Consider the following 12,129-nt stretch of genomic DNA (forward strand, 5'->3'; position numbering starts at 1 on the left):
ACATTTGTACACCGCGCGCACATGAGCGGCATGGACTTCACAAGTCTGGATTCATGTTATGCCAGCATGATTTGAAAATGTCTGAAATATATCAAAATACTTCAAAGAGGATCTTTGAAAGAGGAGCATATTTTATTCGATTAGTAACCTTGACAATTTTTTTGAATCGTAAATACTTGTATATGTAAAATGCATGATTTATGGTTAAAATGATCAAAACATCTTTTAACTGGTTCAAAAACAATATCAGGTATTTGCTTGGGTGTTTAATTTTGTTATTCTCATCATGAAATGTTTAGTCAATTTAAAAATTACTCACTATACAATTTTTTGGGGGTGGTAACATTCAAAAAGCTCAAATAAATTTATTACGATGCGAAAAGAAGTAAAAAAACTAATTTCAGATTTTAAGAAATAGTTCATCCAAAAATGCTCCCCGTTAACTTGACCATAGTATTTTGAGGGACCATTTTTTGGGTAAAGTATTCCTTTAAATTTTGAGAGTTCTGAGTTTAGACCCCAGACATGCCCAGAATGAGTTCAACTCTACAACTATGGTGACTTAAATAGATACAAGATTAAATCACATCTCATTTATTAAAGAATCCCTGCTGAGATGCGGATCTAATTGCAGACCGGCTCATCTGCCATTTAATTTATGTTAATGAGTATCCCTTTTAACTGGGGAGCATAACATAAAAGCGCAAAATTATAAAACGTCAACTGTTCCCTGTGTATAGTTCTTATCCTTGACTTCAGGAACAGCCTGACCCAAAGGCACTTCCATGTCCAGTTAGGATAAGAGCTTTCCCCATATGTGCTCCTGTACACACGCTCATGCATATTGATGAAGTGGACAGCAGTTTTGCCCGCCTGAATGAGATCCCTAATGTAAAGCCCCATCCTCTCACGCACACTCGTGCGCGTGCATGCACATGCACACACATGATGGCCGGAGCGCCTGCTGTCCACTCCCCCTCCTCCTTTTCTACCCGCTGCAGTTTTTATGAGATCCCCTGGGCTGCCATCCATCTTAGTCACACACTGGCCTCATTATTTGGCTCCTTAAAGCACTTCACAAACCAGCTAGCAGATGAGAATATCCTGCTGGACACTGTTCCTATTGACTGGACGTTGACCCATAACTTTATATTTATATGTTGGGCAATTGCTTTTGTGACTTGCAGTGCATTGAATCAACAACAGTATTTTCTATGGGAATCGAACATATGACCTTAACATTGTGACCTATATACCAGATAAGGCACAAGAATAAGGGAACTTTACCTGTGTGTTTTCTTTTTGTTGCTTTGTAGTATATAAAAAATCAGTAGTACGAGCTGAAGCAATAATTTGGACGTGCGGGACATGAAGTTTTGTATTTAAATATGAAGGACATTGTAATCCAATGTGCCATCTGGTCTGTTTGTGTGATTTTTTTGGAATAAATAGCAGGCGTAATCTGAAGACACACATGGGAAGCTGCGGCAATGGGACGGGGGCCTTAAGAAACGGAAAAGCACACAAAGGGGGGGTGGGGCACGTTTTGGGGAGAAAAAGAGCAAGGAACATAGCATACAGGACTAAAGATATAGGCAATAAATGCTATTCACGAAGATGTGAACGATGAAACATCACTTTCTCTTCATATTGCATCCTGAATCGAAGATTTATGGTTTATTTCTTTACTATTTTTCCCCTTAGCACCCACCCCAGGCTGATTCCTGACACTTCAATAATGCCAAGCTATGTGTGGAATTTCAAGCTAATTCCTCTGGAAGGAGCTGTTGGGAAACCCTCATGAAATGGCTGGTTTAAAGGCATTATCTATTCCGTGTAATGCATGATCAAACAAGAAATACACATGGCAAAGTATTGAGATAATGCCAAAATCTTTCACACCCAAAATTGCACATTTTTACTATTTTATGAAAGATTTTGATTATTTTTGTAATTGATATTTTTAATATTCAACATTTTTCTTAAATTTAAAATAAATGTTGAACTTTTCCCCTTGCTTCACTATTCAAAGCTGGAAATGATAGAAATAGTTTATTATTATTTATTTTTTACAAGGGCAGGAGCTGTATCCTAAAAAACAAACTTTGTTTTAAACTGTGGTTTTCTTTCATTTTGCAAAAGAGTTATTAGTGTCTTATTGCACTTTTATCATTATTTTCAAATATATTTTATTTTATATTTTTAGTTTTTCTGTTAATTTTAGTAATTTTGTTATGTGGTTTTGTTGTTTTAATATTTAATTATTTGATTTTCATTTTTATGTTGCTATGTATTAGTTAATTAGAATTTAATTATTTAATTATTTAACTATTAAAATCTATTAATTATTAGAATTTATTTTATTTTTGTTTATTAATTTATATGCAGTTATTCATTTTAGTACCTCAAACTTATTTTTGTTTATTCCTGAGCTCTAAAGTTTCCAAATAATATTTATTCCAAAGTTGAACTTAATAACTTTAATTTAAAGTTTCTGTTTTACTATACTATAATAATCTTTCTTCGCATGTGCATTAAGATCTCTTTCATCCCCTCTGCATTAGGCCAGCATAATTAATGAAGAGAGCTGTGCTGGAGAGGAATGGGCATTCCCAATGCGTTTCATGGGAAGTGGTCAATGAATAGGGCATCTATTCCGTCCACCCGTCCCAAATCCCCTCTTTTCCCCACATCATCCCCTCCCTCCCCTCCTGTGTTCCTCCTTCTCTTTCTCTTTCCCTCCCTCTGTCAAGCTGGCCACAGAGGGCTTTTGGAGAAATGCTTTGTGGATGGACTGTGGTCGTGGGAGGGGATGTATTGAGGAAAACATACATAGGGTGATAACAGTTTCTCCTCTGGGAGTACTGCAGATGGTAACACAAGGCTGCTTTGTGACTGAGGGGTCGAAAGGAGCAGATTCACTGGCTTCTTCTTTATACTTACTTCAAGAAAAAGAAGGCTCTGTCAGCATGTATGCAAACAACACAGTCTCTCAGCCAAGCAAAGTAGCAACCAAAAATAAGGTGCACATGTATTTAGCTTAGTTATGAATGCTTACTGTGTTTGTAATTGTTAGAAAGGGAAAAACAAGAGTATGCATCTCTAGCTGCCATAGAAAAAATAAAACATGTTTTGTTTAAATAAAATTAGATATGGGTACAATTGGACGATCCTGTGATGCGATATAAACATATCGAATCGATATTCAGTTTTGGGTTTGTTCAGTGGTTATGAGTTTCTGAATATACTAACACATTGTTATCTTTGGCAGGCCTTTTGAAGATGCACTGGAACCCGGAGCACGCCCAGCCCCTGAGCCAGTGGCCTGAGCAGCATTTGGACGTGTCCTCCACCACTTCTTCCCCTGCCCACAAGACTGACCTGTACCCGAGTCGCAACCGCGGCTCCTACAGCTACGCCTGGGCCAATGACGACATATCAGCCCTTACCGCCTCCAACCTGCTGAAGCGATATGCTGAGAAATACTCCGGCATGCTAGACTCGCCATATGAGCGGCCTGCCGTGAGTGCGTACCCTGAGCCCGTGGCCTTTGGGGCTCTCAACGGAGGCCCGAAAACTGAACTGGAACCTTGGCCTCTCACGCACAGCACTGACGGGGCGTATCCTTTGGTGCCCCCTTCCTCCCATGATGGTCTGACAGGGCCGAAGGTTGCCACATCAGCAGGTCCCCCAGGCTCAGGCAACGTGTCAACGGTTAACAGCAACATGTCGGACTCCGGCTACAGTGGGAGCAGCTCTTGCAGTGGCCCCCATTCCAGTGACTACCCCCCAAGTTACAACGGCACCTACCTCTCATCAGGGTACTGTCCCCAACCCAGCTCAGCACTTCCACCAGCCTCGCTTCACGCCCTTCAGACTAACCCCTCGCTTCTTTCTAGTTATACGCCTTCTGCCCCTGTATACAACTACCCCCCCAGCACCTACTCACACCAGACCGGCCTGACTCCTAGCTACACCCACCCACCAGCTCCTTATATCGCCTCTGGCATAGCTGCCCCCTCTCCACTTCCTTCAAGACCCACAGTGGTCGGAGGCAGCTACGGATATCAGAACAGCAGTCTAGGGGGCTCGGAGCCTGGGGGCTCTCTTAAGAGGAAAGCATTTGAGATGGCCCTTGAGGAGGAAGACGGAGATGGCTCGCGCTATAGAAAATATAGTTATGACCCAATGAAAGCTGGGGGAGATTCTCCCTACGGCGTCGCTGACAAAGCAGAGTGCCGTGGAAATGGCTTTGGAACAGCCAACGCAGATCATCAAGCCTTTAAGGCCAGCAAACCATCATCGCAGTCGAGCCTGGAAGGAGGGGAAGTAAAGTACAATGGCCTGAAACCATTGGTTTCACCACCATATGGCACAGCAGGGGAGTATAGCCCTCCAGCAGCCATGACAGGCGAGAATGGAGGTGCAGAGCAAGGTTTCACCCAGCAGCGTTCTCAGAAACGCTCCGATCCTCTGAAAAGCATGGAGCCCCGTATGCTTGATCTGGTAAGCAGGGAGCTTCAGGATTGCAGCCAGCCTCTGCTCTGGAGTGAACTGGCAGGAAACGGTCACATCAAAGCTGCACTCGAGGAAGATCTGCTGTGGCCTGTCTTACGGCCCAACCCTGGTATCCGCCCACCCAAAACCGTCCTCTTGTTCGGCCCACAGAGAGGGGGCAAAACCACACTGACACGATCCTTGGCATCTCAGTTGGGCGCTGCCTTTTACAGGCTGAGTGGTGCTACATTGGCCTCCAAACTGAAAGGAGAGGCAGAGCAACTTTTGGTTACACTGTTCTCAGTGGCAGTGACCCGTCACCCAGCTGTGGTGCTGCTGAGCGAGGTGGAGGCCATTGAGGAGGAAGGGCTCAGACAGCAACTTCAGGCCCAGTTAGAGAAGATTCAGCATGGTCAGAATGGCTTGGTTCTAGTGGTGTGTTCAACAAGACGGCCTGACTTGATCAAAGATTCGCTTCTCCGTTGCTTCTCCAAGCGGTACCACATTGGCCTGCCAGACGGTAGCACACGCAGGCAGGTGCTCCTGCAGGCGCTGGCGCCCCAAGGCTGCAATCTGAGCGAACGGGAGATGTCAGCTGTACTGCAACGCTCTGAAGGCTTCTCGGTCTGGGAGCTCCTGCAGCTCTGCCAGCAGGCCCTGGCATCAGCTTCTGCCTCCACACCTGTGCCTCTACACGGACACCCTGCGTCGCTCTCTTCCCCCGCCTTCCAAGACTTTGAAAATGCTTTCTGCAAGGTACGCCCTCATAGCACCCCCAAAGAACTGGACACTTGTATGGAGTGGAGCAAAGTTTATAGCCACTGAGAGACTGGTCAACCACTGGTTGGGGACTGCTTAATGTTTTGTTTTTAACTACTTGTTGCAGCCAAAAGAGTGGGATTTGTTGAGAAATGATTTGGTTTATGATGGGGAGACATTTTGAATGCATTTAATCTAGGAAACATGCCACGGTGTGTTGTTTTTCTATAAATATACATATACTTTATTTTTTCCCAAAGAAATGAAATATTAGGCCTTTCTTGAAGGGGCATTTATTAGTTGCTTGGCTTATCTGACACAAAGTCTGAATTATATTTTGGAAGTTCGTTAGAATTCCAATCAGCCTTGATCCTGGACTAAACCTGGAGGTTATAGATAACTTGACTTTTCCTGAAAAATACCCACATTTATCGCGACTCTCAGGATCCTATTTATTGCCAGTCAACTCCAGTGATGTTGTATCGTTTGCAATGATTTACTTAAAAGGCTTTTTTAAGGTGTAGAAGGGCTGAGGATATATCAAAAATCTTTGTTTTACCAAAAATTCTCACCAACATTATATTTCCCAGATTACAGCATTCACCAAAAGGTATCTACTGTTATGCAACCTCTAGAAAAGAAAGCAACAGTATTTTCCAAAAGTCGATTGTTAGGCCGTAGTCATATCTTGTGCACTTTGTCAAAACACGGCCATTTTACCAAAAGAGTATACATTGCTACCCAAAAAGTATTACAATTCTATTCCATAACAAGTCAGACAAGAGAAAAAGACAGACTGATAATGTTGGCACACTTCTGTATAAAAATAGTCTGCTAAAGGTCATTTGCACCATGTTCTTCAACGTATTTTCCAATACAAATCAATAACCAAGCATCCACTCACATTCCTCACAATCTCTGATATTTTGGGGGGCGCTCAGGACCCTCAAACACAAAGACAAGCGTGGGTCCATGATTGACTGTTTTCCCGCTTCTGATTTACTCAGTTTTTTGTTCTTAGTATATGTAGTCTTGTTTGAAATACTCAGGAAGAATTTCTTTACCTCAGAAATGATAACTAAAGAATGTATGTAATCTTAGGGTCTAAGTAGTAAGTATTGAGGTTGGAGGTGAGCATCGGATCTGACACAGACTTGTACACACACTGCATCTGTGCTGTTACCTCGTAGGCGAAACTTGAAAATGCTACAAAGACAAATAATGAATGTAATTCAGGTATTTCAGAGAATATCTGATGCCATTAATCCATGTTTTTAACTCTCTATGAAAACATTTTCCCTTATACTTTATTTTTGATGTAGATTTTGATGGAGTGATGATTGTCTTCATGCAGTGTTTATGTAGATGGCAGACCAGATGTTTTATTTTGTTGGACAAACTGTTTTTACCCAACCCACCTAAAGGTACGAAGCATATTGCAGCATGCACGGATGTTTGAAATTCACAGATATGTATTGAAGGGCATTGCGATGTCCTTTTTTAAATGACCTAAATGAGAAGCAACCCAAAGATCAAAATCTGAAAGTTTTTATGTAATTGGCAGCTAATCATGTCTAATCATAAATCGTATTAAACTTGATACACCATCATGTGTAATGCATACGAATTGTAAACACGCTCATCATGCCGACAATCCAAATGTAGCAGCCTGTACCAAAACATTTTCAGCGTTTTGGTCTAAAAGGTACACCCAAGGTACTAGCACAATTTCAGCTTTATTTCATAACATCAACATCTTTGAAATGCACAACATCATATTTAAGATAACTGAGTTGATCTGTATTATCTATAGCTTGTGTAGTTTGTTGATGGTAAAGGCCCATGTTTACTTTTTAGCCCTCCACCCTATGCTATCGGCACAATAGTGTGTCCTCCGGTTGCGGGCCCTGTACAGCCATGTGGTGAGCTGAGCTTCCATCCCCCGCTCTTCTATCTCACCACTGTGTTTTGGAGAAGCCATATCTGATTGACTGATTGATGTCCAGTAACCCTATAGCACTGTTCGCTTCTCCAAGTACAGATGGTGGCTTCACTCATGCCACACGGGTCAATCAGAATGACCCCAGGCCCATGTATTGATCAGTGCCCAAGAAACTACACAACCTAGCAGACTCAGGGACATCCGTAGTGCAAAAATACATCTCTTGTGTAGATGTCAAAATTCAGCATCTATTCCTGCTCACGAAAACCGAGATGCATCACTGGATTTATTTGAAAAGCATTTGAGGGGATGATACTGATTTTGCTCATTTCGAAACAGGCACACGAAAAGATGCTGAGCAGTTTGTCCAACAAAATTGGCATTTATTAGCTGTTTTGAATCTGTTAGTACAGTAACTTCGTTCTTGGATCTTGTTCTTGTACATTTTCTGTAACCATTTCTACCTCATTTTTGCAGCATATTGTACATGAAAATATTTATTTCATGTCTTTTTTGATGTCTGTTTTAAAAATGATAATGTTCTTGAACTGTAATGGTCTACCTCAGAAAAGACTGTATTTTAAGAAAAAAGTATTATACAATATTAAAGAGAATGTCAAAATTCGCTCATGACTCTTCTCTTGGGCTGGGGAGAATCGCAGGTTGTCAAGGTGACTTGTTTTTACTACAGATGTTCAAGCCGGATCTCACAGGAATTTGTTACTATTCCATAAAGGGGCTTATTCGTATGAATTTTGTACTTGTGTGAATCGAACAAAAATCTATGATTAGTAGAAAAGAGCAATTCAATTTAAGTTTATTTATATAGCGCTTTTCACAATGTGCATAGTTCCATAGCAGCTTTACAGGTGCAAATAAGAAAATCACAGGAAGGTAGAACACAGCACAGTGCATGGTGTTTATACAACAAGCAAGATCATTCTAGTAAATAATATCTAATAAATAAATAAGTAAATAAATGTAGTCTCCCGCTGAGAAAGCCAACACTGTTATCAACATAAATATCTAACCAATTAAAAGTATTAAAGGTTTCAGAAGGACAGCGACGATATGAAAAGGACAACTTGTCTTTCACTTTGTCCATACCTGTATTTCAAACCGTCTTTAATCTTGTGTACATGAAGATATGATGGGAATTACCATTCTTATATATCTGGGTGTTTGAAGCAATATAATATGCTTTAAAAAGCTGACCCCAATTTAACCTTCATTAGGTCTTTTATATTTTTAAAGTCTGAAGATTAATCTCTTGTTTAATGTAAAGTGCTGATGGATGCTGATGATGAGGTCTCTGATTAAGATGAATAATGCAGGCCTGCACACATTCATTGCCCTCCAGTCCCACTATAAAGGATAATTGTCCTTGAGCCGCCAGTAGTGTAAAATAATAGAATTTGTTCCATTTAATATATAAACTCAATAACACTCACCTTGTGGAAGTACTAGAGTGAAATTTGCTGTTACTTTAGGCACAGAGACACATTTCTATTGCTTTCTAAATATATTACCGATACATTGGATTCTATTTGTTTAGCTTTGAAACAGGATAAGTTTTATTAAATAAATAGATTAGAATATCAGTTTAATATACTCTATTTACATAATAATTTAAGCGTAGATTTGTTTCAAATTTGTGAATTTGCATCACAGTGTTTTCTGAGACAAGCAAGACCTTGTATTGCTGGCTGTAACTCTATTTGCTTGTTTTGTGTTGCCCTTGTAAAATATGCTCACATTTGTTGTTGTTACTCTTCACGTATTGATTCAAAATCGATAACTGTTATTGTCACAGCATTGAGTTCGTATTTCCATACGTCGCTTCATTTGAGCCAATTACATGAAACCATAAATACCGAAAAAATTGGTATTGATCAATGGTTGCGTTTTCCTAAGTTAGCAAAAATTCTTCATTAATTCCCCATCTTTTCCAGCATAATCTTTACCATGCGGGCACACTGAGATGTGACCTGGTCAGCTTGAAATCGACCTCTTTGACTCCAGTGCTGGAGCGGAATCTGAAATACACGATGATAGATTGATTTAAAGTTGCAGTTTGATGATAGATAGATTTAAAGGTGCAGTTTGTAAGAATTTTGCAGTAAAATATCCATAAACCACTAGGCTAGTGTCATATATTTTGTTCAGCTGAGTGCTTACAATATCTCAAGTGTTTCCAACTAACGTTACTTGTAAATTGTTTATTTTTTATTTTTTTATAATGCATTATTGAAAATTGTGTTGTAACAAAACAATGTTACAACATGAACATAACATTAAGGAACACTTAGATTGGTGTAAAAAGATAGAAGAGAAAATAAAACATTACCATGGCTCGAAACAACTACTTGTATTTCGTGGAAAATCGCCATTCTAAACAGTGACATGGGGCTGTGCAGTCGCTGTCAATGGCGTCATATCCGCGTCACCCGTTGTTTCTGCCTTTCATGACGTAGAAAACTGCATGACAACAGTGTCCTGGACAAATGCGGAAGTAGAATCTAGCGTCTAACAATCCACTAGCTTTTTTCGAGCAGTTCCTTATTTATGGACAACAATTATTAGCAACATTTATAAAATTTTACCTCATCCGCTAACATGATTTCTCTTTCCCGTCTGATTGATGGACATTAGCGGCGGCGTTGAAGACGACAGATCCCATCATTCCACAGTCCTTCCCGGCGTCATCAAGCAAAAGCATTGTTGTTGTTTTGATCGTGTGCCCTCTAGTTTTGGTTTCTACAAACTGTACCTTTAACCCAAGGTATAAGACTAAAAGGACTATTGTAAGGGTCGGCATTTAAACATTTTTTAAGATAGCAAATGGAAGTGCACATGTGCATTATAATGTTAGGTGACAAAACAAAGCCAGGTGCACATTACTGCCATTATGCAATACCACATAATCCTACTGATGACTGGTACCTTAATGTGAAACTCCTACTTTGTCTTATCTAAACCACTCAACCAAAGCCACTAAGCCATTCAACCACAACATGTCCTGTCAAGCGACTCTCCTGTCCTCAGTTTGACTACATTGACTAAAGTGATATTAATGGGACGAATTATTGCCACATCTATTCTGCATTCAGTCGAATTAAAGGTCTGCTGAAGAGGAAAGCTGTAAACAGCCTATATGGAAAAAACTTAAACTGCATGGACCTTAAAACATTATAAAGGCATTGAAATGTTTTGTGTAAATTATAAAAAGTTTCACTAAATGAAACAAGCCTCGGGATGGCTGCATACACAATAGGACAATTGTGGAGCAGATTTGTCTTTCCTGTTTTTTGCACTGTGCTTTGATAACCTGTCTGCATATTGGTATCTGCGCTATACTGGTTTTAAATGTCATTTTAGAGCATCACTTGAAGCTTAAGGCTTCCACCAAAGAGCATTACATTTCACTGCTTACAGTGCTCATAATGTGAACTAGCTTATATTGTTGTATTTTAAAATGGAACTCGACCTGCATATTTACATCAAGGTAGAAAGTATCATGATGGAAACCAGAGAGGGTTCATGTGAAGTGCAGCACTGGCAATAACATTTCCCATAGCTCAGAGCCTGTCTCTACCAACACCATGTCCATAACCGCTTGTCTCTTGCTCTCTTTTGTGCTGTCTAGCCTTGATACTGACAAGGTTGACATCAGAGGAGATCCCTGACACAGGGTGAGTTAAGGCTGCCAGCTGGTAGCAATCAAGTCTATTTAGGAGTCAGGGACACATGGACCCCCAGGGCCAAACCCGTAACTAGCCCAACCCTTAGCCCTTAACTCCCCCCCAAAAACCTCCAGTTACCCAGTTGGGCTGTATTGATTCCAGATGTGTTCCCCTCAGTACCGCTCGGTGCTGGGTCTTTACCTAAGAGGACCCCGAAATAATTACAACCTCACGAGCTGCGTAAAAGAAAAATGTGCAAGCATTGCAAACATCTATATAAACAAACAAGTCTAGGAGTTACAAGGGTCAACCAACCAACAAATGAAGTGTTTGGTTTCAAAATGAGATAACTCAGTTTTCAATTTTTTGTATACTGTGCATTCCAATTAATATCAATCATTTTAAGCCATAATATCTCAACAAATACATCTAACTAACACAATAAAAACATGATTTCATGAGTAATCTCATTTTGGAACCAACCTCTTCAAATGTTCCCTCAATTTGATCTATTTATGTTTTTCTGCACAATACGGTTGTACATACTTTATATTTTCAGTTGTTTATTTGTTTAATAACACTCACAAGGGATGTTTACTGATATGACTGTGATGTTGGCAAACGTTTTTAAACTTTGTTTTTTATCTTTGCCTTTACATTTAACCCATTTTATAGAAAAGGTAAGTTTATTATTATTAATCTTACATTTTGAAACATCTGGAAATTGTTTGTTATGTTAGAAATGATTCACTCACATTTGGAACTTTTATTGATAACATTTGTACCTTCAGATTTCATTTTTAGACCTGTCAACTTCTATCAGCGGGAGATTGATTTAGTCAACTCTGATTTAAGTTAAAGCTGGGCAAGTAACCAGCCCCTAAAGCTTTACTGCATTCTGCTGACCTATTCACTTAAACGCAGGCCAAATGTATCATGACCGGACAGGAAATGGGCTCTGATATTAGGAATGCCTGAAGCCTGGGACATCCCGGCAGGACCACACTGCAAAAGGTTTTTCAGAAGTTGGTATTCACTCTGCAATGTCATACATTTAGTTACAGTCATAATGAAAATTAAGTATTATCATCATTTCACAACATTTAGTTTTCTGGAACAAGCTTTTTTTTTTAACTCAGTCCTGTTCGACTCTCGCGCAATGATCGACTGCCATCTGGTGGTGGGTGGTGGTATAACATTACTAAAAACTTTTGTCTAAACATTTAACTTCGACATGATTCGATTAAA

General features: G+C 40.0%; 1 protein-coding gene across 3 annotated transcripts in view; it reads left to right on the plus strand.

The window, feature by feature from the left end:
• The window catches only part of fignl2 (fidgetin like 2), a 46,229-nt gene extending 38,406 nt beyond the window's left edge, over positions 1-7,823 (plus strand). For all 3 annotated transcript variants that reach the window (XM_056732159.1, XM_056732162.1, XM_056732160.1), the window contains one exon: positions 3,272-7,823. In XM_056732159.1, coding sequence (XP_056588137.1) covers positions 3,272-5,322 — 2,051 coding nt within the window. In that variant the 3' untranslated portion in view covers positions 5,323-7,823. The remainder of the gene's footprint in view (positions 1-3,271) is intronic.
• Positions 7,824-12,129: the final 4,306 nt, after the last annotated feature.

This window comes from Triplophysa dalaica, chromosome 20 (genome assembly GCF_015846415.1).
Source record: "Triplophysa dalaica isolate WHDGS20190420 chromosome 20, ASM1584641v1, whole genome shotgun sequence".
Classification (NCBI taxonomy): domain Eukaryota; kingdom Metazoa; phylum Chordata; class Actinopteri; order Cypriniformes; family Nemacheilidae; genus Triplophysa; species Triplophysa dalaica.